The 26041-nt window shown below is 39.0% G+C and overlaps 2 protein-coding genes and 1 long non-coding RNA gene across 6 annotated transcripts; 2 read left to right on the plus strand and 1 right to left on the minus strand.

Annotated features, from left to right (window-relative positions):
* LOC122662387 (patatin-like protein 2) lies at positions 1 to 25255 on the plus strand. 4 transcript variants are annotated; one of them, XM_043858005.1, is made up of 11 exons: positions 23 to 243; positions 350 to 531; positions 666 to 839; positions 4596 to 4614; positions 22321 to 22455; positions 22625 to 22806; positions 23418 to 23604; positions 23727 to 23888; positions 23971 to 24273; positions 24861 to 25036; positions 25147 to 25255. In XM_043858005.1, the coding sequence occupies exons 1-11, from the start codon at positions 100 to 102 to the stop codon at positions 25238 to 25240; spliced, it is 1758 nt and encodes a 585-aa protein (XP_043713940.1). In that variant the 5' UTR covers positions 23 to 99; the 3' UTR covers positions 25241 to 25255. The 4 variants fall into 4 exon arrangements, with proteins under 4 accessions (XP_043713943.1, XP_043713940.1, XP_043713941.1 ...); XM_043858006.1 differs by lacking the exons at positions 23 to 243; positions 350 to 531; positions 666 to 839; positions 4596 to 4614 and adding an exon at positions 863 to 883 and having other exon boundaries at positions 22319 to 22455; XM_043858007.1 differs by lacking the exons at positions 23 to 243; positions 350 to 531; positions 666 to 839; positions 4596 to 4614 and adding an exon at positions 864 to 875 and having other exon boundaries at positions 22319 to 22455.
* On the minus strand, positions 5015 to 22385 carry LOC122662389. Its single transcript, XR_006333014.1, has 3 exons — positions 22301 to 22385; positions 5608 to 5613; positions 5015 to 5033 (listed from the first exon to the last, which is right to left on the minus strand). It is a non-coding gene; the product is annotated as an uncharacterized LOC122662389 (long non-coding RNA).
* On the plus strand, positions 8562 to 11966 carry LOC122662388 (patatin-like protein 2). The gene is made up of 7 exons (XM_043858009.1): positions 8562 to 8719; positions 8821 to 9002; positions 9095 to 9281; positions 10001 to 10162; positions 10251 to 10550; positions 11577 to 11752; positions 11882 to 11966. Exons 1-7 carry the CDS (start codon positions 8579 to 8581, stop codon positions 11937 to 11939), a joined length of 1206 nt encoding a protein of 401 aa, XP_043713944.1. The 5' UTR covers positions 8562 to 8578; the 3' UTR covers positions 11940 to 11966.
* Positions 25256 to 26041: the final 786 nt, after the last annotated feature.

Consider the following 26041-nt stretch of genomic DNA (forward strand, 5'->3'; position numbering starts at 1 on the left):
TACTTATTACAGATAAAGCTCTCTATTTGGAGTTCTTGAACTTTACCCACTTCCTTAATTCATTCAAATTCTCAATTTTTCCCCTAAAATCAATTTCCAATGGAGAGAAACCCATCAATATCAGTGCCTCAGATACAACCTCCCACCTACGGTAACCTAATTACTATCCTTAGCATTGATGGAGGAGGAATTAGAGGGATTATTCCGGCCACCATTCTCGAGTTCCTTGAGTCCCAACTTCAGGTCTATCTCTTAAGTCCTTAATTACCATGTTTCACTATTAGTATCAAAGTGCAATAATATATGAAGAACTCATGTTAGGATTTTCTTATTTTTCTTTAATGGGCAGGAACTGGATGGTGAGGAGGCAAGACTTGCAGACTACTTTGATGTGATTGCAGGGACGAGTACTGGTGGGCTTGTGACTGCCATGTTAACAGCTCCAGATGATAACAATCGTCCTTTGTTTGCTGCCAAAGATATCAAGCCCTTTTACCTTGAGAACTGCCCAAAGATTTTCCCACAGGAAAGGTATTAAATCAACTATTAATATTACTCTATTAATGTTTCTTTTCTTTTCTTTTAAGAAAATATTGCTTCATTAGAAACCCTAATCCTTAGATAGATAATTAATCCTCTTCATATCCTTCTCTTTCTATTCACAGGGGCCCATTTAGCTCAATTGCAAAGCTATTCAAAACAGTGGCAGGACCCAAATATGATGGGACGTATCTTCATAAGCTCATAAAGGAGAAGCTGGGATCAAAGAGGTTGAGCCAAACCCTAACCTCTATTGCCATTCCCACCTTTGATATCAAACAACTCCAACCCACCATTTTCTCCAGCTATGAGGTTGCTCTCTCTCTCTCTCTCTCTCTCTCTCTCACTCACACACACACACACACTTGTGGATATATTGACTCAAAAGATTCAAATATCGTAGCTAAAATCTAAGGTTGTGTTTGGAATGCATTCTAGGTCTATTTCACATTTTCAAACGATAAAAACAACTATTTTTATCATCCGAGAATGTGAAATCAACCTAGAATGCATACTAAACACAGACCAAGGGTTTGGTATGCATTCTAGGTTGATTTCGCATTCTCAGATGATAAAAACAACTATTTTTTATCATTCGAGAATGCAAAATTGGCTTAAAATGCATTCTAAGAATGCATACCAAACACAGCCTAAGTAAATTAGTATATATAGTAAATACTGCAATTATTAAATGTGTTCTAACATAGTTGTTAGCTTTGCTAGGTTATGGACACTAAACCTAAATACTCCTTTTTATTTTTCTCATGCAGGTTAGCAATGATCCAACAATGAATGTTCAACTTTCAGACATATGTATTGGCACCTCTGCAGCCCCAACATACCTTCCAACCTATTACTTCAAGAATGAAGATAAAGAAGGGAATGTGAGAGAATTCAATCTCACCGATGGCGGTGTAGCAGCTAATAATCCGGTAATTTTACGATGAAGTTAATTAACTATGATGATTAGCTAGCAATTGAAATATATAATTACATAATTAACTAATGGATTTTCACCCCACATGTTCTAGACCCTGGTAGCAATTGGGGAAATCACCAAACAAATCTTCAAGAAAAATCAAGATTTCTTCCCTATCAAGCCCATGGACTATGGTCGATTTCTAGTCATCTCAATAGGAACTGGAGCAGCAAAGATAGAACAAAAATATACTGCTAATAAGGCAGCCAAGTGGGGAGCTGTTAACTGGTTACTTCATAATGGCTCAACTCCATTAGTTGATGTGTTTACACAAGCAAGTGCAGACATGGTTGATCTCCATCTTGGTGTGATCTTTCAAGCATTGCACTCTGAAGATAATTACCTAAGAATTCAGGTACTTGAACTGATCATGACACTCTTCTTATATGTTATAATCTGACCTCTCAACCTTTCAAACTTGTATGAATTTTTACTAACTTTATATGCTCTTCCAATGGAAATTTCAGGAAGATTCATTAACTGGTAATGTATCTTCAGTTGATATTGCTACCCCAACAAACTTGAACAATCTTGTGAAGGTGGGAGAAGAGTTACTGAAAAAACCACTTTCAAGGGTAAATCCAGAGACTGGCCTCACTGAACTTGTTAAAAATGGTGTCACCAATGCTGAAGCTCTTAAGAAGTAAGGCATAGTTTAAAATTTTTCTCAACATTCTCTTTGTTATGGTGTTAAATATTAATTGATTTTTTTTTTTTTTTTTTTGGTTACAAACAGATTTGCAGAATTGCTTTCAAAAGAAAGGAAACTTCGTGAGCAAAGATCACCCCATAACAAAGTTGTCCACAATTAATATAGAGGGAAACATTTGTACTATATATGCTCTATGGCTAGATTTGAATCCTTAGTTATGGCTTGGATTGTTATTGTATTAATTTGTTCCTCCTAGTTTTTTAATTTATTCTTAATTCTTTTATGTATTAGAAAATTTGTAAATGTGGAGTGTTGAACCTCAACAATTATTTGTTCATTAATTCGTTATTTGAAATAAGACATCCTTTAAGTAATAGAAGCGATTTATTTATTAGAACGTGAAGAACGCATTGCTAGCGCTGTTGAAATATATGGTTCCTCCAACCATGGAGTGGAATTCGGCTATACTGTCGTACATGTTATTGAGAGGTCATTCACCTAATACTTTAGTCGAACACCTATCCTCCAACCATTTGGCGATACAAATAGTCCTTGATTAAATGACACAAAAAATGACATTTTTGGATGATCCAAAACATATCTGGGCTCCTCTATTTCTGCTTCAAAACCATTAATTTCCTCGATTTTGATTTCTTCGCAGCCCATCATGATATTGCAGAGGGTAACTTGTAACTCAGTGGGGATGCAAAGGCGGGTCTTGAGGGTTTGGAGTTCGCATCTGGTAGAGCTTGAGAGTCTGGAGGGAGAAGAGATGGAAGTGGCAGCGGCGTAGGAGGTTGTGGAAGTGAAAGCAGAATCGGTTGACGGCCATTCTGACCAGTTTCGTATACTTAACCTTGAGTGAGAGAGAGAGGTGGAGAGAGAAAATAGTAGGAATTTACATACAAACTTACATATTTGATCCTTTTAATTAATTGACACATTGCTTTACAAGGGCAAAAAAATGTCTAGCAATGACATGCTCAGTCTTAGAGAAGGCAAAATGACCATCCCAACTCCTATGATCGAAAAAGGCAGAAATGTCCACCCTATTGGTGTCTTCATGCATGCTTCCATTAGCCGTGCACGTACGCAAAACCATAAAAAATAAAAAATCATTCTGTTACTTTACTTGTAACTTTGTTTATTGAGATGAAGAACTATGATTGATTAGGAGCCTTGACCAGGAACCCTCTAAACACCAAATGATGCATAAGAACGTTGTCATTGTTGTGAGATTCAGAAACCACAACTACTTGTTTGACCGTAGAAAGCATGGTGCACCACCTTATCGGAAATGGCACTTCCACCCGGATCAAACTTAATTGACCCTTGGCACCCGGATGCATGGTGTTCTCCTTTCCGTATATGGAGACCGCATTCTTCATGACTCCAGCTCCCACACACATCCGGCCTCTTCTTCTTTCAATCCTCGGGAATTGTGACTATTGGATCCTAGACCAACGGTTTCTAGGTATCTTCAAGAGGTTTGGGGTAAACTAGCTAATATACCTAAATTGTCTTTTGGGAGAGTGGATAGAGTGATGTGGAAAGGTAATTCTTCCAAGTATTTCATAGCTTGGGACTGTCTAAAGGATGCTTTTATGAACTTCTCAAAAAGGAATATTCAAGTCCAGCCTTCTTGCTATTTTTGCTAGGCAGGCCTTGAAAGTAGGATTTATATTTTCTTTGAATGTGGGAGGAGGTGTTTATCTTCAATCTAGATCCTCTACTGTCGAGCTGCCTGGCAGGACCGTGCAACCCATACACAGTGAGACGTGCAGTGATCGCCTTGACCCTACCCAAACGATCTGCCCGAGTGGGGGTAAAGCGATCATTGCGTGCCTTAGTGTGTTTGGGCTGCACGATTTTGCTGGGCAACTCGGCAGTAGAGGATCACGATCCATTTATCTTATGGAATGCTCATCAACTCACAAACTTGGCAGCAACATCATGGTGATAGGCAATTGGGTAGCTAAGATTTTTTTTTTTGGGGGGAGGTGGAGGGAGGCGAGGAGTGGCAACATAGGTAATATTAGGAAACTAGCTTTCTGTGCCTCAATCTACCATATTTGGAGGAAGAGAAATGGTAGGCTCTTTCGTTATAAAACAAGAACAAGATCAATTATTGTGCAAGGAGAATAAAACTGATGTGATTGATAGATGTCGCTCAAAATGCTTCAAAGGCAAGAACCATTCTCGGAATTTTAGGTTGATGGAAGAATGGGGGTGGGGGGTGGGGGGGGGGGTTGTCCATAAAGGATCTTTACCTATCAAAAAAAGGATCTTTACCTATCAAAAAAACAGATAATCCAAATGAAGGTTCCGCAAGAGGGTCTCAATTTTTAATCTCCACACTAAGTGCTGGTCTAGTGGTACTTCCACCGTGCTAAATTGCAGTCCTTTCAGATGTCACATGATAACCTCTCTCTCTCTCTCTCTCTCTCTCTCTCTCTCTCTCTCTCTCTCTCTCCATGATAATGAGAAGTGAGAAATAAGCATTAGAAATAATTGAGTCCAGACAGTCCCATTTGAGTATTCCACTTCCGTTTTTTAGCCTGCTAGCTATGTTTGATGCATGTGGAAGCAATATTCCTCTGTCTAGTCATTGTAGTGGGGGTGAGGGGGCTTGGTTTGCGGCAGTTTGGATCACAGAAAGTTGGTTTGCTCAATATACTTCGAGAATCATAGGGAAAGGTTAGGTTGGCTTGTAACTTTGTGCGCGCGGCACCATTCCTAATGGGTCCTGTTGTTGAACAGATGGCTCACTCCCAGTAATTGGTGGGGAGACGATTAGTTCAAACAAAGAGAATGACGAACGATCTCTTCTGTGACATCAGCACTCTCTCTCTCTCTCTCTCTCTAAAACTCAGAAAAATAAAAAGGGACCTCCCCCATCCCCCAAACCCCACACCAAATCTGGTACACTGGAGTCTCAAAAACTGGACCCTGATCCTCTACTGCTGAGCTGTCTAGTAGGATCTTACTGTCAAGACACAACAAGGTGATAAATTACCGTCTTACCCTTGTTCGAGCGTCTTGTCCAAGTAGAGGTAAGGCAGTCATTTACCGCCTTGTTTTGTCTTGGCAGTAGGGTCCTGCCAGGCAGCTCCGCAGTAGAAGATCCAAATTGTAAAAACTGCAAACCCCAAAAAGAAACAATTTGGCGATTCCTGACATTTTCAGAATCCAAAAGATGGAGGTGGTTGAAGGATATCAAAGTCTAATAATAAAAAAAACGAGGATGTATCGAGTGCATGTGGCTCCCGTCACTATGGGATCTGAGGAGGATCATAATGTATGACAACAGACAGGCTGTTTACAGACTCAAACCTATGACCTTTTGATGTCAAAGTCTAATGGAACTCCATCTTAAAACCAATTGGTTCAAAGTGGGCAGGCCTTTTGTGGCATTTATACTTGATAGTCGGAGCACCCACGGCTGATGTGGGATTATTACCTCAATACACTTCTACTCTCTATCATAGGAGTGCAAAGGGACGAAGCTAAAAAATAGGTGATCCACATTCTCCATAATCAAGATCCTCACAAGCAGGGCGTGGACCCCACCTGGGCAGTGGGTAAGGTAGTCATTTCGCCCCTACCTGTGTGAGGTTTGCAGTAGGCGATAGTAGAGGATCCAAATCCCATTTTCTACTGCATTTTAAATTGAACTAAAACTTATCTAATTAAAAAATGACTGACTTTAAAATTTTTCTATACATAAAATTTTAATCCCACCCGAACTAGCATACGGCTCAACATTCATGTGAGAGCATTCCAAGCCCCCGCTTTCTTCCCTTGTTATTCCTTCGTTTATTTGTTTCACTTGGACTTGTTGAAAATTCAAATGAGGTTGAAGACGAAGGTGTCGTGATTTTGAATCTTTACTAGCTAGCTATCCACCAATATCACGTAAGTATGATTTGATACCAAAAGGTCTAACTAAATTGTTCCTCGTGCACTTAAGAAGTGAGACAACCAATGTTTCAAACGATTCAAACTCACTGTGAATTCGGCCAAAAATGTACAAATTTCTTGTTCAAACTTTATCAAAGAGCTTCAAAGCTGCCAACAAAAAAAACAAACAAAAAACTTCAAAACCACAACAACCACAGCTTGACCTTCATGTACAAAAGTCAAAGTAAAAGGATGACTAAGCCACCAGAACTCTTATATTGTTTATCTAATCACCAAAATAGCTGAGGTGGACAATTTCATCCTCTCTTTACAGAAACTACACGTGTCTACTATTGTGGTCTTCATTAGAATTTTGAACTTTCGTTTTTAACCAAAAAAAAAATACTACAATAAGCATGATTAATTATTAGAACAGAGCATTAATTCATTATTCTAGTTATTAATTTAATCTTTAATGGAGATTCACATAAGCCCGCAGCAGCCCTTGAGGTTCATTTCATGTGGCTGGGTCATCGATCAAGCAGATCAGATCAGATAAGGTTAACAAGTGTTTAAAAATATTATTATTACGCAAACTATGTGAATCATTACCTAAAAATACCAAACTAATCTGAATCAAAGTATCAAACCCAAAGTCTTATTGAAGAAAAAAAAATTCCCCTTCATATGAGCAAATATGGGAAGCAATTATTTTTTATATCCGTGGTCGGATGGGACTTCAAAATGGGTTCTATGGAATAGTTATCCCTTTCAATTCTTCCAATTCCTCACATGATGGTGGAAATGATAATCCTATCCCCTGTCCGAAAACACTGGTGCGGTCCATTCCCCCCTATTAGAGGAATTGGAGGTGCCCACGAATTGGAGGGGATAATTATTTGGGTTCTATGAGTGCTCCGAGGGACCAAATGTTTATGAAGAATTGGGTATTTGTAACTCAATAATATTCGGATTAGACAAAAATAAAAATAATGTCGACTTGAGTACCCTTAGGGGTAGTTTCATTGGATTTCTATTATTGTTGTTTTCTTCTTGAGAGCGTTTGTACTTGTGTTTCTTTTGATTAATATATACTTATTCACCAAAAAAAATAAAATGCAAGGGAACAATAGATTAAAAAATAATCTTAGATCGATTCATATGACCCTTCTTAGGCCCTGCAGTGGCGAGAGTCTCGTGTATTGGGTATGCCATTTTTTTTAGATCTAATTCATATGCGTTACTATTTACTTGTAAGCCGCCTCTTAATCAATAAAAGAACCCTACTGGCGGTATTTCAAATGTAAAAGATTGCATGTATATAATTTTGGACCGAGTTTTGCTTCACCTGGTACCCATTATTGCACTTGCATTGGATGGACTCTGGGAATAGTAAAGGTGCATCTATGACATTCAATAAATCTGGGTGATGTGAACAGTGCCTAGCACACTTGGTAGCACGTGGTGTGTAGAAGCCCATTGCTATTAGGAGGTCTTGGGTTCAAGTCTCCTAGATCACAGTTCCCCTTCCCCCATAGAATAGGATGAAGTAGGACCTATCAAAAAAATTAAAAAAATCAGAATGATAGATTTGTGGGTGAAGAATTCATCGCGGATACAAGAAAACAAATTTAGTTATAGTACTACTAACCTATATTGATTTAACTATTAAATACTGAAGAAAGCATACTATTATAAACTGGCCCGAACCGAGTCAAAATCTTATTAGGCTGGTTTCATTTGGGGGATTCCGATCCCAAAACCGAACTGAAAACAAAAGAACCCGAAACCGGCTCAAAACTCGGACCAAAACTGAAATCAAACCATTCTACCCCAATAAGAAACCGATAACAATCCGAAACCCATTAAAAATCATATTTTGTTTCTATAGTTTTATATAATCGTGTATGGTAAACGAATCCAAACCGGACCAAAATCGAAACCGATGTAGAACCAAAACCAAACTGAGCCAAAACCGAACTTTCCTTTTAGTTTGGTTTCGATTTCACTATTCCCACACCGAAACTGACTCAAACCGAACCGACCGATTGACATAATATAAACCCATACATGAAAGGGAAATTAAGAACTCTTGATTGTCAACTTTGCTGGAGAAAATCCTAGCCCATGTGGTTATTGTTTAACAAATAAAAATCCTGCTTAATTGGCTGGTCTTGTGTCAAATATAAGAGATTCTTGGAAAATACCATTTCCTTGCATAGAGCCATAGAGGGCTTCTTGGACTACTATATTGCATGTAAATGCCATGAGAAGAATGAAGAACAAAGTGTTAGCTTGACTGGTAGTTGGGGCACGTGAATTTTTGGTTGGTTTCTTCTTCTTCCTCGCATTATAAGTACTTCCACTACTTTGGTTATCGTTCAAAATCCATCCTTCTTTCAATCTCTACTTACTATACATAGAGTTCTATCTGGAGTTCTTGAGCATTAACTTGCTACTTCCTAAGTTAATTCAGAATCGCATTTTTCCCTCTAAATCAATTTCCAATGGAGAAAAAGCCATCACCACTGCTTCAGATTCAACCTCCCACCTTTGGTAACCAAATTACTATCCTTAGCATTGATGGAGGAGGAATTAGAGGGATTATTCCGGCCACCATTCTTGAGTTCCTTGAGTCCAAGCTTCAGGTCTCTTAAGTCCTAACCATGTTTAAGCATTAATTAATATTAACATAAGTTAATTCTTGTTCATATATGAATTTAGTATCTTTTTTTTCTTGAATGGGCAGGAATTGGATGGTGAAGAGGTAAGACTTGCAGACTACTTTGATGTGATTGCAGGGACGAGTACAGGTGGACTTGTGACAGCCATGTTAACAGCTCCAGATGGTAACAATCGTCCTTTGTTTGCTGCCAAAGATATCAAACCCTTTTACCTTGAGAACTGCCCCAAGATTTTCCCACAACAAAGGTATCAAATCAAATATTAATACTACTCCATTAATAGGAAACCCTAATGCCTAGATGGTTAGCTAATTAATTCTCTTCTCTTTCTATTCACAGTGGCCCGTTTAGTTGTATTGCAAAGCTATTCAAAACAGTTACTGGACCCAAATATGACGGACAGTATCTTCATAAGCTCATAAAGGAGAAGCTGGGAAGAAAGAGGTTGAACCAAACACTAACCTCTGTTGCCATTCCCACCTTTGATATCAAGCAACTCCAGCCCATCATCTTCTCCAGCTATGAGGTCTCTCTCTCTCTCTCTCTCTCTCTGGGTTTTAAAACACTGAATCGGTCGTTGGCAATTCTGATCCGGTTTGGATCAGAACCGGCCTGAATCGGTGTTTAAGAACTGTAGAATCGGTTCTCATATCCAAAAACAAGGAATTTTTAGGGTTTTTGAATGTTAATCAGCTTTGTCGGATCGATGGAAATTGAGATCAATCATGACCGATTCTAATCCGAATCGGCTGATTCTAGATTCTTGAAACATTACCTAGATCCACTATATAAGAAAAAGTATAACAAACAAGTAGGTTTAAGTGCAAAACAAGGTCAAACTTTCTTGTTTTGTTATACTTTTTCTTATTTAATAGATCTAGGAAATTGTTCCTTCTTAAAACCCTATTCATACCCTCATGCACGCATACACACACACACAAAGCAAAAGAAATTAGTATATACCACAAGGGAGAAAGAACACCACCCGGTTGTGCAGTGCACGCCGCCCCTGTGTTTACCCTGCCCGTTACACCCCCTAGAAAAATAGAAATTGTCAGGGTTACAGCGATCATTTCACACACCCCTATGTCTAGGCACAAGGGCAATGTGCTGTGCACGACCGGGTGCCGTTCTCTTTCCCATACTGCAATTATTTGATTTGTTATAGACTGTTGTTAGCTATGCTAGGTTATGGACATAAACAATATACTCTCACTTATACAAATTTTTATTTTTCTCATTCAGGTTAGCCGTGATCCAACAATGAATGCTCAACTTTCAGACATATGTATTGGCACCTCTGCAGCCCCAACATACCTTCCAACCTATTACTTCAAAAATGAAGATAAAGAAGGGAATCTAAGAGAATTCCACCTCACTGATGGTGGTGTAGCAGCTAATAATCCGGTAATTTTTATGACTGAAGTTAATCACAATGATTAGCATTTGAAACATAAATTACATAAGCTAATGGATTTTCACCCACATGTTCTAGACCCTGGTAGCAATTGGGGAAGTCACCAAACAGGTCTTCAAGAAAAATCAAGATTTTCCTATCACACCCATGGACTATGGTCGATATCTAGTCATCTCAATAGGAACCGGAGCAGCTAAGATAGCACAAAAATACACTGCTAGTAAAGCAGCCAAATGGGGAGCCATTAATTGGATAATTGATGAAGGTTCTACTCCAATAGTGGATGTGTTTAGCCAAGCAAGTGCAGACATGGTTGATCTTCATCTTGGTGTCATCTTTCAAGCTTTGCATTCTGAAGATAATTACCTAAGAATTCAGGTATAATTGAACTGATGACACTATTTTTTTTATGTTATAATTGAAGGAAATAACTGTAGGGAGGGGTACTGGACTTACCTTCAATAGGATCGAAAGGCTTGCCTGATGTCCAATTCCAGCTCTTGTCCCATTTACGGCGGAGACGGTGGCGCCGACGGTGCCTAGCTGCTTCTAGTTTCTGGGTTTTGTTCTAATGGCTGCTCTGATAGAGAGTAATGCCTTCATCACCCGAAAATAGGAACCTTAGCACACTTAAATAATCTATCTGATACCCCCTCCCATCAAGGTGGTTATCAGATAACTATTCACCAAAACACTACTGCTTATACTGACGTAGTATAGTTGGCCTCATCTACTTACAATAATCTTATTTGCAACCTGTTAAGTATTTTGATCGATACGCCAAAAGCTCCAAAGTTGATAGAACGCATTAAATTAAGTCATTTAACATATCTCATACTAGGCTGACTCAATCTAGTGTTATCGGTGAAGCCTGATCTCAATTCTAATCCACAAAGTGCTATGGTGATTCTTTGGCGGGCTGTTTCACACCTTCAAAACCCACCAGAATGGCCAAAAAGTGCATACATCAGTGCCATAAGCATTGTTTCCTGTAGAGCTCATCAAGAGTTTCGATTTAACATGTATTTCGCCCTATTTTGGTTTGGACCGGACCGGGTGGGTTTTGGGGACAGTTCTGTATCTTTTAATTGGGATTAGGGTTTTCTTATATATTGTAGTTATCTCTTTGAGAGATGTGAGAGGGGATTTGCATCTGCTTCACAAAAATAGTGGATTCGTACTATTGCTCTATTGTGGATGTAACTTCCTTCTTGGGGATGAACCACGTAAATTATTGTTTTGTGTTTTTTGTGATTTGTCTTATCGCCATTTTGCTGCGTTGTTTTTCTAACATCTAGCGCCCATATAATTATCATACTTTGAATTATGATAATTTTGTATGTAAAGTCATGCTTCCATGAATTATTATTGACAATATATGCCCTTCCAATGGAAATTATTCAGGATGATACGTTAACTGGTACTGTATCTTCAGTTGATATTGCTACCAAAGAAAACTTGAACAATCTTGTCAAGGTCGGTGAAGAGTTACTGAAGAAACCACTTTCAAGGGTAAACCCAGAGACTGGCCTCACTGAACCTGTTAAAACTGGTGTCACCAATGCTGATGCTCTTAAGAAGTAAGGCATACTTTAATTTTTCTTTTCTTTTTTCTTAATTTTGTCTTTGTAGAGCTTATATACTGTGATTGGTGCTCATATCTTGTTATGGTATTAATATTAATTGATTATTTTCTTTGTTATGAACAGGTTTGCAGAATTACTTTCAAAGGAAAGGAAACTTCGTGAGCAAAATCACCCCACATGAAAATTTTTAATTAATGTGAAGCAATTTATTTATGATTTCATTACCGGAAAATATTAGGCTCTGTAGCTAGATGTGAAAGCTTAATTAGTTATGGGTTGGATTTTGTTGTAGTATCAGTTCCTCATAGTTTTTGTGATTTATTTTTTGGTGTACCTTATTGTCACTTGTCACCAAAGTGGTGAATTAAGAAGTTGTAACCATATTTTAATTGCGTAAAAAGATCTTTCATGGTTAAAAGTTAAAAGCATGTAAGGGCATTAATATGGATGAAATTTTTTATTTCAGGAGGGGTGAGTGTTATTTTCGAATGCAGGATGCCAGGAACCACACGACCATGGAGCATTCTTTTTCCTTAAAAGAACAACTAAATCCAATATAAAAAGGGGACAATTAGTCTCACTCCTTATGCTCCTTATCTCTTCTTCCCCCTTGGTATTTTAAAATCTCTAAATTACCCTTGGTCGTACCCTCCCCTCTCTTCTCATATTCCCGTCCCAACAGCCCAATGCAATCCCTCCATCACCTTCTCTACCCTCTGCATCTCCCTCATGCATCTGCATGCTCCTCCAGCCTCTCCCCATCATGGTACGTAATCTCGGATCGGATCTGCCAAAATCGTTCGTATCGGATTGGTATTAGTGGATCGCTCCTTGGATCAGTCTACCCGGTCAGATCGTACGAATTTCAAGATCGAATCGGTCAATTCTAAAATGGTTCGTACTAATTAATTCTAAAATGGCTTGTAATCTCGGGATCGGATTGGTATCGACCATGATTCTTCAATTTACTTTTAGTTTTCATAAATTTTTAAATCCTAGTTTTTGGCCACTTTTCACCGATCTAGATTGACATTGCATCGATATCGGCCTTGACCGATGTCGAGATTACGAACCATGTTCCCCATCTCATCCCTTTCACAATCCCAATCCCAATCCCAATCCCAACCCCCACCCCTTATTTGCTGACTCTGAAGGCTAGATGTCCTCTGACTATGGAAGAGCAAACGATCCATTTGATTGACCCAGAAATGCCTCAATCTACCTTTAGGGCTTCCAGAAATAAGGAAGCAAGACGCCTTTTCCCAGGGTTTCAAAACTCAGAATCGATTACTGAATCGGCCAACGCTGATTATTGATTTGAATCAGCTTGGATTGGAAAGAATCGGCGGGAATTGGTGTGAATCGATTGGATCAGTAAGTGCCGACTCAACTAATCAAATTCCGATTTTTGAAACTATGCCTTGTACTTCCATTTTCTTATACATCCATTGCCAGTTCTCTGGTGTAACATCGCCCCCAAGTGAACGCATCCCGGACCGCCCAGTGTAGGAGCCCACTCTGCAGCAGTCCTCAAGAGAAAGCCCTTTCTCCAATCCATATAAGAGCCCATGTGGGAAGGAGAAACAAAAGGTGAGGCAGTGGTTGCTGAGAGGGGTGGGGGGCGGGGATTGTGAAAGAGATGTGAGGTGAACAAGTAGGTGATCTAAGAAGTTGTAATCTAACTCTTTTTTTTTTAATCATACATTATTTAATAGGTGCATCTTGTTGTCACCAAGTGGCTCTTATGCTTAGACCCAAGAACACGTGAAAGTACTACCTTGCCCCCAATAACATAAAAATTCACATCTATGTTGATGCCTTTATGAATCGCCACCGTCTATGAATCTCAATGACCAAAAATTGGCAATTAACGCAAGAAAGAGCTATAGAATACGTGTAAGCTCTCATTGGTCTCTGCATTGATGCAGCCGTTACACGACCAGATAACGATCTCTTGCCCTTAAATTTTTTGTCAACATTCTCTTTATAGAGCTTATATAATGTGGTTGATGATCATCTCATTATATTATTAAATATTAATTTGTTACTAATAGGTTTGTGGAATTGCTTTCAAAAAGACAAAAAGAAATAAAACAAAACTTCAGGAGGAAGATCCCCACAAGAAAGTACGAAGAATTAATTTGTTATTCTCATTGGGGCAAAAAATTTCATTGTTACTAATTTGTTTTTGCTCTGTCAGAACTTTCTCACAGCACAAAATTTGAAAAAAAGGTCTCTACTTGTAATATATGAATATTATAATAAATGGGCCGGTCCTATAATATACTAATATATAAATATTAAATGGAAAAAAGATCACTACTTGGTGGCCGACCAAGTGAAGATCTTTTGCCCATATATATTACAAGGCCCAACTATTATATATTACAAGACCCATATGTTATATATGAGAACCCAGTCCATTAATTACTTAGGATCAATCAGGGCCGGGCCGACCCTATCAAGGACAATCAGGGCTGTGCCCTCTTGGCTAAATCTTGGTAGGGTCGGGCTGGACTTGGGCAACTTTAAGAGCCCTAGGGTTGGGCTGGGGGGCAAGCCCGGCCCAGCCTGGCCCGTTGATACCCGGATTGGTAAAGGGGAGGATCCTATGCTTGATCAATGCAACCCCAAATTTGCACAAGGGTATCAGAGAAATGAGCCCATGAACCCATCTATGGACTGGTATTCGAGGCCCGATTACCCAAATGGGCAAAAAGTGCAATACCTTAAATTGGTGGGGACTAATTAGGCCCGATCGAAACTGACCGGATCCAATTAGTTGACACCCCTACACTGATGATGGATCATTATCCTCTCAAGTTCCCTACCTGGTATAGTTGTCCGGTTCCTCTCATAGGGGGCGGAAATGTCGACCTAACCCCCTAACCCACTACCCGAACATACTGCCCAGGTGTGATTAGGTTGTTATTTTTGCCCCCCTATGAGAGGAACCGGACAACTGCACGGGGCAAGAACCTGACAGGAAAAAAATTCCAATGCAGATGATAGTATTCAACTTGTGGTTTTTTTTTGTTTTATGAGTATCTCTCTCCAGTCTCCACATCAAGGTTCAAAATCCAGGTATGGACTCGGGATCGGTCATGGCCGAAACTTTTTCGGATCAGGATTGGATCGGTCCAAAACCCTCCCAAAATCATTTTTTTATGGTTTGGGTCATGTATCGGCCAGAGTTGGTGGGTGTTGTGATCTTGGGATCGGATCAGCCGATATTATCTAGATCGGATCGGTCAGTATCGGTTGGTATCGGTCAGTATCGGTCAAGATAATATAAAAAATTAAAAAAAAAACTTTAACACTTTGAAAAAATAAAAAAATATTCAATTGAATCGGTCAATGATCGGATTGGATCAGCCGATCCAACCGAGTTGGGCGATCCAATCAACGATTTAGTCAAACCTTGTTGTATTGGTCAAATCTTGGGATCGGCCTTGGCCAATACCGATCCGATCCGATACCTCAAACCATGCGTCCATGCTCCACATCCCCAAATTGCGCCCCAACCGAGTGGAGTCCTGGTTTCGCCCTGTATTTCTTCTTGTTAGAGATAAGGATAATCTCTTCTCCTTATCAACTATCCAGAAGAGTCCCACGGCTTAATGGATAAGAGCACCACCACGCACAAAGGATTATCACCTAATCCTGAAGAGCTCAACCGATCAAAGGATAAGAGCATCACAGATGTTATCCCTACTTCAACGTACAAGGCTGCTGCAGTTGTTGAGTTTAAATCAAACTCCTCCAAGCCCAAGGATCATGACCAAGTTCATCCTAACTATAAGACCTGCTGTACTTATCCATCTCATGAGATTAACCATTGTAACCTCGTCAAACCTATCTCTAATAATCTATATATAGAGAGGAGAGACGAAGGTTAATAGAGAGTAAAAATACAATATCTGTGGACGTAGGTTTCCCATGAAACCGAACCACATTAAAAACGTTATTGTGTTATTCTCTTCTCTGATCTCTTCTCTTCTACTTCTTTAAACTCAAACACTTCTCCTCCACCCTTCTGTTTCCAGACCCTACTGAAAGCAATGCGAGACCCACGAAGGTTTATTAGTTGTTCTCTCTGAGGAATCATATCTATTGTACCTGGATTGAACCAACGATCAGCTCTTCATCCCTAATCGAACGATCGAGGCTTCCCACCCTCCATCTCTTAGTTTCGCGGCTCCGGACTCGAAGTAGCACAAGGTAAGATCCTGGTTGCAGGTTTATGTTCACCCCAATAATTTTCCTCTTTCTTCTGCTCAAAACCCTAGAGGCCCTATCCTCATAATCTCCCTCTTTCTTCTGTTCAAAACCCTGGGTGTTCTGAGATCCTAATGGAAATCAAAGTAATATCCGCCTCGGTCCCGCGTGGTACTGCTCCTGCTGCGAGCAATTGCTCAACCCTCCTGCTGCAATGGCGGTAGGAAGAGGAGATTTTAATTTTAACAAATATAAAAGATTTATATTCTTATATGTTTTTTCTACCCTATTCCATTTATTGGTAAGTTGATGAGTTCCATATTCTGTTGTTCTCTTAGAGTAGTCCCAATTCTTAATATATTTTAGGGAAATCGATTAATATGCCTTTTTACTCATTGCAATCTTTTGGGTTTGTGAAACATTAATAGGTATTATAGATAGTTGTTCTACTTGAGAAGATGATGATTAAGCTTAATGATGATAATGATGATGATCCAATATCTTCATTGGTGGTAATTGAAGATGTGTTGTTTAAAGTGTTTTCATGGCTCCCCCTGAAGTCTCTCTTAAGGTTCAGGTGCCTAAATAAACATTGGCTTGATGTTATATCTAGTGATCCTCTTTTCATTCGCATTCATTCTCAGCAATCACATTCAACTCATCTTCGCTTTTGTATATCACATCCATATTCACGTCCAATTCCACATCCAAGTAGTCTTCATGATACAAGATTTGATCTATACTCCGTTGACATGGAAGAAGGGAGGGTGTTGAGCAGATTCAAATTCAATCATATGGCGTCGAGAAACCTCCACATTCGTTGCTATTGGGCGTTGCCTACCCGCTTTGACTTGGTGTGTTTCGGATCCAATATAGGAATTCATGTTTGCAATCCAACTACACACGAACTCATAACATTGCCACCACTTTACAACCAGAACTATGTTGGTGCTTTCTTCGGTTTTGGATATGTTGAATCTACTAATGAGTATAAAATAGTACATTTGGTTCATCCTTCCTCTGATTTACCTGTCTGTCCCCCAAGAGAATATATTGAATGTTGGGTTTTCACTTTGGGTATGACAAAGGACTCTCCTTCTTCTTATGCTTCTCCTTGGGCTTGGAAATTAGTAGGAAATTCTCCCTACCATGTCTGGGATGATCAATACTGAAGTTATGATCGATATTGAAAAGGCAATCTTGTCGTTCAACTTAGAGAGGGAAGAATTTAGACTCATCCCACGTCCTAGTGGGTTTCCTGATTTTTGTCACACCAAGGGTCTCCAATTGGTGGAGTTGAGAGGGTTACTCTGCCTTTCATGTGTTGCAGTTAACAACAAAAGGGAGATATGGATGCTGAAAGACTACCATTATGAGACTCGTCATACTTTTATATGGGTAAAAGAGTATAGTATTGATCTGACCACCTTGGTGGATGCTACATTTTCGACTACCCGTTGGGGCTATTATCCTATTGACATAATACAAGATGGCAATGAAGGGAAAATGAAGGCGCTTCTAGAGTCATTGGATTAATCGTTCTATTATTACCATCTCCAAACCGAAAGTTTTACAAGTTTTACTAAATTTAATTGCCACAAATGGATTGTTCCATCCTTCACTTTCTATAAGGAGAGCTTGCGCTCACTCAGACATGTACTACAGGTATAACTGTACCTACTTGTATTATTACTGGTATTCCCTGTATTTAACATTTGGACAATAAGAAAGTCCAGAATCTAGTCTTTAACTAATGACTTTATTATACATTGATGCAGAAAAGTTTGAAGTTTGATCAAATTGCTGGAGTTGCTCACTCCCAATCACAGAATCTGGCATACACAGACCCGCCAACTTATGTAGTGTGTGTTTTTGCACATTTTTGCGATCCAAACAAAAATGCTTATGGGGGATATATGACAGATCTTAAAGGTTGATTTATTGCTATCGAAGGGAAGTTACTAGATGCAAGAGATAGCATTGAAGCAGAAGCAAAAGCTATTCTTTGTGGGTTGCAATTAGCTCGTGGGCAAGGTATTCAACGCATTGGTTTGGTTTCTAATTCAAAGGAGCTAGTTGATGCTATTATTACTGGAGAAAGGCAATCTTTTCAAAGGTTAGAAAAGATTATTACAATGATTACTGATCTTCTTTCTGAATTTATTTGGGCTCAAATATTCCATGATCGAAGAATGTCAACTCAAGTGGCTCTCCAACTTGCTTTGAAGGCTTTAGAAAATAATCATTTACAGGTTAGGACTGAATTATGTTTTAGGGAACCACCTGAATGGTTCATAGATGGGTGAACCATCAAGCTGGTGGAGATTGTCCTGTTCTGCTGGGAAGTGCACAGCCGAGCAGTTGCGGAGTTTGTTTGAAGACTATAGTTGTGTTGGCAAAGCTCAGAACTTGCAAGCATAATGATGAGTCCTTTGGGACGGATAATGTTGTATTTTGAAGGATATTGGGGATCTAAATGCTGGAAGCAATTCGATTTTGTGACTTTTGGACACTGTTGAGCATGGGATGTTTCACACTCAACATGGCCACCACTGTAATTGTTGCTGGCGAGCTTGGGGTCACAGTGAAGAACAAGTAGGCTTGGAAAAAAATATTACTCCCAACTCCCCCCCTTTTTTTACCCTTTTTTAAATTTGAAACAAGCAATCTATTTCTTGAATAGGTCTGGTCTAGGAGATGGATGGAAATAACTGCTGGCAAACAAGTTTATTCTAAGCCAATAATGATACTAATGATTAGAACTGTGTGATAAGTATTCTTTGTATTGGTAAATTTCAGATCGAACCTTCCCAAAAAAAAAAAGAAAAAAAAAGTAAGTTTCAGATCGAATAGCATCAAGGTTGATTTGATTCATAACCGCATGACATGTGGCATAGGGACACCATACAAGTCGGCGACAACTGGAGATATTGAGGACCTCATCAAGGGTGTTACATCATCAAAGGACATCACCGCAAAATGGGAATCATATACACCTGCTTCCCAATCAACGCTTGCATCACCAATGATAGCAAGAGATTCGTAACTTCCTTGCAATAAACGAGGACCAATCAACACTACTCGAAGGAGATCTACGAGATCTATGTCACGGCAACATCTATTATTTCTATTTAATTTTAAGGGAAAAGATTGTGTATACTAGCGGTATATCATATACTAGCATCCTATGTATCTATCTCTCTCCTCCTCCCTTTGAAGGGTAAGGGAGTCATTTCAAAAGAGGGAAGAGAGTGATAAACCCATAGGGTGCTAGCATACCCATCCCTCTCCCTAATTTCAAATAGATATAAAACCTGTTTGACGTTTTCGTAAGTTGTAGGAGAATATCTTACCAAAAAAAAAAGTTGTAGGAGAATATAATTTCCAAATATTGACCTTATTCTACATAGATGCAGTCTTTCCGTAGGGAGTGGGAGTGATGCTATTGGCAGATTAGTGCTTTGTGTTGTCTTTATCATGTATGGTGGAGAGGAACTTGAAGGTCGTGCTTGACGCGTTGATCAAGTACTCACTTGCTGAACGCTTAGTCACAGGTTCAAGACTAGAAACAGAGGTAAGACTTCATGGGGAGGCGAAATGACCGCCTGGACACCCCATGAAATATGCAAATAACATCCCACTTAATGCCCCCTTAACTCTCCCATTGGCCCCACGTGCAAGAGCCACGCTTCCGAATAGAGAAAACTTCCCCTCTTTTATAAATAGTATCATCTTTAATATACATGCAGGATGTTGGACAAGTGTGTGTCCATCAAACCCGGTTCGATCCGGTTCAACCCGATTCACCTTTGTATTAAATATTTATACATTTTAGTTTAATATTGTCACTTGCGATATAAACTTTTTGAGCATTATGTGTCCGTAAGTTTTACTTAAAATGATAGTCACGACTAGGGTTTGGGTTGGGCACCCTTATCATATGGTAGTCGCATTGGGTATGCCTAGACATGTGATGTCAGGGTACGAATGCGAGTGCTCACATGTTTGATGTATGTATTGGCGAAGAATCTACTTTGTCGATTCCCTCATGTATTACTACCAGATGTAGGACGGGATAGACATGTGTCACCGACACCCTGTGCCTGAGGGAACCCTGTCACTACAAAGTGTGATCGCATTCTTTGGTTCATCAATGATTGAGACTCAAGCGAGTCAAAGCCGGTGTTCTGGGAATACGTGAACACTTTGTGAGTGAAGGAGTTATCCAACATGGTCACCACTGCTCGATTGGGGAACACCAAGATTGAGACTATCTGTGTATGGTCGGATCGGAATCTGGATCCAGTGCCGTTTTGGAAATGGTTTTGCAAAAAATTATTTTACATAAAATGATAGATTATTTATAATTATTTGAACAAAGTGTTTTATCGAGTTTTGCGGGATCCGATCAGATGCACAGACGCTCGTATATGGACATGTACTATGGATTGGGGTTTGGCAGTACATGTGTACATGCCCTAGATTTCATAATGATGGTGTTGAGTAGTGGGGGGGTTGTATATGATAAATTGTTATCATATAGGGAGTTATTTGGAATTTGCTATTTTAATTGGTTCTTTATTTAATTAATGGATATGGTGCTCATTGTAATTATCCATAAATATTAAATAAAGTAACTAATTAATACTTTCCCTATTAGATTCTGCTTCTTTCCCTTTTAGAAGCACTTTGAGTTTAAACAGAACTGCCAAACTGAGAGAGAGAGACAGACAGACTCTCACTGGGATTAAAGTAATCCATCCAGAGATTAATTAAAACCCTAGCTCTATATAAAGACTAGAAAACGCAGGAAGGGGGCAATGCTCCACGTTTTAGCCTGGCCCCCTCTCTCCTGCATTCTGGTCACTCTCTCTCCCTCTTGTGATCTCTCTTCTTCTTCTTCTATTTTCTCTCTACTGCAATTGAGAGTTAGGGTTTGTGAAACCCTAGATCAGTGCTGAAGAATTTGAGAGCATTTGAGATTGGCTTGAAAAACCTTGGTAGCGCCATTTGGAGGTTCAGATCTGTTTACTTGGAGCACTCATTGGAGGAAGAACCATTGTTTATTGGAGGAGCAGCACTTGAGGCTCACCAGGTTAGCAATTCGTTATTAATTCCTTCTATTATTTAATTATTAATATTTATGGGATACGAAAAAAACTCGAATCGATTAATTTTCGTTGCGCATTCGAGTATGGGATGGATCCCTCTTGCCATATGATGGACTAGAGATGATTTTCACTGTCCCTGTTGTGATGAAAAATTTTATGAGACACAATAGGGAAGGAGAAACCCTAATAGAGATGCACCGGGGTTCCCATGGACGATCATGGGAAACCCTAAAAATTAAATGGGGCACCCATGAGACACCATGGGATAACCCAGGGTGTGCAATACCCTAATTGGTTTATAATTGATTTTCCTAGGGAGCCATGATTTGATCCCTGGGCCGTAATTTGACCTACAATGTGGTATATTTCGACTCTTACATCAATAAGCTACCTTTCATAAGAACAATTATTCTCAAGAGAAGATCAAACAACCAATACAAAAGAAAACAGATGTGTTCACTGATATCCCTCTTTTCAAATGAACCCTTGTGTTCATTGCATCCAATTAATAAATAATTAAGTCTATATCATTCAATTGTTGTTATGTCCCTCTTTTCTAAATTGTCCAGCAATATTGTTCAATGCATGGTACAAGTAGTCCCATATTATTGAATGCTCCACAGATATTTTTGGCTGTGACATCAGATTTCTGAAAGCTATGAAACAGAGACCTCCAATTTAATTTGTTTAGTCAAGCGATGCCACTTGAGGCTAGGGTCTACAATTTGTGGTTGGAAGTTGCAGGAGCCATTATTGACCTTTCACTATCACAATTCTACATAGTTTACAGTTTTCCCTATCACAGTGAAAAAGTTTACTTAACTAGGACTTTCAATTGGACTGTGAAATTTAACAAATCAAGAATTTTAAGGCAGGGAGGGTTCCAGTGGCTTGGTTGATCCAACTAATTCTTCTTACCTACAATTCTCCTTGTCTTACACACAGTGATACATGGCCATCTTTGAACCAAGAGTGTACTTTTGGGGGTTAGATCAATTTTGAACTTTCCTTGCTTGATGACAAGACATTCCTATCTATAACTCTTTCTTGGAAATGAGACGAGGAAATTTTAAGGAGAAAAGTAGAAAACAAGACCAGAGAGATTATAAATACTCAGTACCACTGGCATAACTTCATAAGCTCTTCAAGACACATCCACAATTATAGAGAACTCTCTTTCAGACAAAAAACCAAACAGTTACCTTCTCTCTACCCTTTTAATCTTAGTTCTTCATCATGGAAAGAACGCTGTCAAGCTTACAGCCCCCAACATATGGAAAACTAATCACCATTCTCAGTATCGATGGTGGTGGAATAAGAGGGATCATCCCTGGCATTATCCTTGGTTTCTTGGAGTCCCAACTGCAGGTATAAAATATATAGAATTTACTCAAAAAATTTCTTTAGTAGTTTTACCTGGAAGTAAATGGATAGCTGAAGCTTCAAATGACACAAAAAGCTTAGAATCTTGATTATTTCCCTGTTTCACTGCTCTAATCTATGATCTATGTCTTCTAATTGGCTTTCCTTGTTGCAGGTTCTGGATGGTGAGGATGCAAGACTTGCAGACTATTTTGATGTTATTGCAGGAACTAGTACAGGTGGTTTAGTGACTGCCATGTTAGCTACACCCAATGAGAAGAAACGTCCTCTATTTTCTGCAAAAGATATCAAGGACTTCTACATGGAAAACTGCCCTAAAATATTTCCACAAATGAGGTATAATTCTCAGTTGAAAAGGGTTTCTATCTTGGTTGATGGTTGCTTCAGTAGAGCTGTAGTAGTTTTCTTGTTTTGGGTTCCATGGAAAAGAGTAAAAAATCAATGGAAGTCCTATTCATGATGAAATTTCTGCTTAATCCTTTTAAACCACAAATTGGTATGTGAACCTTAGCCTAAGCTAGCCAACCATTATGTGGCAACTGTTAAGATCTTAGGCCAGGTTCCTGAATAAATAATAATTCACAGTGTCTTGAAGTCAAATATAGTGACATGAGATAATGTTGTTTGTTTGGTTTAGCTGACCAGTTTAATTATGTTTTAAGTCTGGGTTTCAAGAATCGGATTGGCCGAATCGGTGAAGTCCGATCCCTTCCGGCTGGTCTGGAGTGGCCAATCCATTCTGGGTTTGTAGGGTTTCTGCCGATTCCAGCTCATTTTGGCTGGATAAAAACCGGTTCGACCTGACCTGGATCCCGATTCCGAGTTTAATATCCTTAGTTTAACTGGGGAATTTCTCATGATATCTGGTGTGCATAATCTTTTTTGGGATTTTAGTATTGTAAGCTCAGGTACTGTAGTGATCGACCAATTTCTGTTCTGAATTACAGCTGCCCATTTGCTCCTATTGCAAAGATGATCAAAACAATGACAGGACCAAAATATGATGGCAAGTCTCTTCATAATATTGTCAAAGAAAAACTAGGAACCACACAATTACATCAAACGCTTACTAATGTGGTTATCCCTACATTTGACATCAAACAAATGCAACCAACCATCTTCTCCACTTATGAGGTTAATCTTTATCTCTTTGAACTTTCTCCTTCACACCTTCTCTGGGTTTTGGAGAGTTCCTGCAATTCTATTTTTGTTTCAAAGGAAAGATTAATCAGAATGATTGTTTTTTTGTGGTTCAGGTGAAGAACACACCATCTTTGGATGCTTTACTCTCAGACATCTGCATCAGTACCTCAGCAGCACCAACTTATCTTCCTGCCCATTACTTTAAAACTGTAAATTCTGATGGGAGTGAGAGAAGATTCAACCTCATTGATGGTGGTGTAGCTGCTAATAATCCGGTATTTACCTTGAATCCTTAAAAATGAAGTTAGTATTCTGTTTTGGTTTTCTCCTAATCTTATCAATCCGTGCATATTTCAGGCTTTGGTGGCTATGGGTGAAATAACAAGGGAGGTTCTTAGTGGAAATCCTGATTTCTTCCTCATAAAACCAATGGATTATGCAAGATTTCTGGTCATATCTTTAGGGACTGGTACAGCAAAGACTGAAGAGAAATATAATGCTAATGATTCTGCTAAGTGGGGCGTTTTGGGGTGGTTGACCAATGGTGGCTCAACTCCATTAGTGGACGTGTTTACTAACTCGAGTGGAGACATGGTGGACTATCACATTTCTGTGGTTTTTAAAGCTCTTAACTGTGAAGATAACTACATTCGAATTCAGGCAAGTCTCAAATAACCATGGAAACGAAAGCCCTACCATAACCTAGCTTTGATATTGATGTAGTGTATGCGTTCCAAGGTTAGGAATGGAAGGGGAGTTTAGTCACACATCAGTCTGGTATTGTGCTGTAGTTTGGCTTATGACCTTGGAAGGGCCTCTCCACCCTGAAGTTCTGGGTTTTTGATTAAACACCATTAGATATCATTTAGGAACTTGGGTAAAACTCATCCTTAAAAGCTAGTCATTAATGAGGAACAAAACTTGGTTGCTGCCCGGGCTACAGCTATGTTCCTACTTCTTACTGCCCCAATCATGGGCACTGACTTGAAATCCTGAAAAATATTTAGGGGAAGGGAATTATTCTAAGGTGATACCTATTATTGGGGGCAACAGGAACATGGTTGCAACCAGGCCAAAACTTGGCTGTTGCCCGGGTTGCAGTCATGTTTCTACTGCCCCAATCATATCGAGCTATTCACATCCAATGTAGGATTATTACTTCCAACTTCTGTGAAACCCTAACACACACACACATATATATATTCTCTGAAATCATTTTAATAATCTTTGAGTGAAAATTAATACAGGATGATACACTTGGAGGGACAGTATCTTCGGTCGATGTAGCTACTAAAGAGAACTTGGAGGATCTAGTGAAAGTTGGAGAAAGTTTGTTAAAGAAACAAGTTTCAAGGGTGAACTTGCAGACGGGTCTCTCTGAACCAGTGAAAGGTCAAGGAACTAATGAAGAAGCTCTCATCAAGTATAAACCAAATCTGCCTCTGCTTCTTAATACTAGATTATTAAGTTCTTATTAAGTTCTTGCTTTTGTAGTAATGTTGTTGGGTGACAAATCTGTTCTAATATTTGCAGGTTTGCAAAACTACTCTCACAAGAGAAGAGAGAACGAGACATGAGATCGCCACACACTCCACATAACAAATTGCCTATTATAAAATCCAAATGATTTTAATCTCTGATGATCTGTTCATTTTTTCAAAAATTCAATAACCCTATTGTGGGGTTTCATGGAAAAAATTGAAAGCAGTTAATAGCAATGGCAGCGGAATTCGAAACAGGAGGGAAGCACCTACCTAGCTCATGTAATGTGTGACAGACTCAGTTTGAGGCAGTATCTAATTACAGTCTTAGAAAAATAAGAAATGCATAGTAGCCCAAACGTGGCTTCAGTAGGCAATCTGATGTATGGCTAATTTTGTTGGAATAATTGGTTGTTTCACTGATTGTCATTGTTAACCATTTAATAAAAATTGATTTTTCATTCATTATAGAAATGCTGAGAAATTCTTACATATGGGAAAGGAAAAAAAAAAAAGGGATTTTAAAAAGGATAAAGGAAATTAAATCTTAACCTTAGAGACAGTAATATATGTTTGTTATAGGAATTGAATTAACAACGCAGTAGCATAACAACAATAACAAAAGAAAATCACACGCACAGACGTAACACAATGAAATACGTGGTTCATCCAAGATTGACTACATCCACAACAAGAGGGATAAACTAGTTGGCTAGAACTGATTTGAACACAACTAAACAAAATTTAAAGTAAAACAATAAAACTGCCGTTGGGAAAAATGAAAATTTGGACACAATTAACCAAAGTTTAAAATATGGGAATCAAGATCCCGATTTGGAATTGGTCTAGATTGATCCAGATTGGCTAGAATCGGGATCAGACACGGCTAATCCAGAATTAGACGTTTGTGGTCCCGATTCTTAAAACACTGCAACTAACATCTCAAC

This window comes from Telopea speciosissima, chromosome 5 (genome assembly GCF_018873765.1).
Source record: "Telopea speciosissima isolate NSW1024214 ecotype Mountain lineage chromosome 5, Tspe_v1, whole genome shotgun sequence".
NCBI classification, from domain to species: domain Eukaryota; kingdom Viridiplantae; phylum Streptophyta; class Magnoliopsida; order Proteales; family Proteaceae; genus Telopea; species Telopea speciosissima.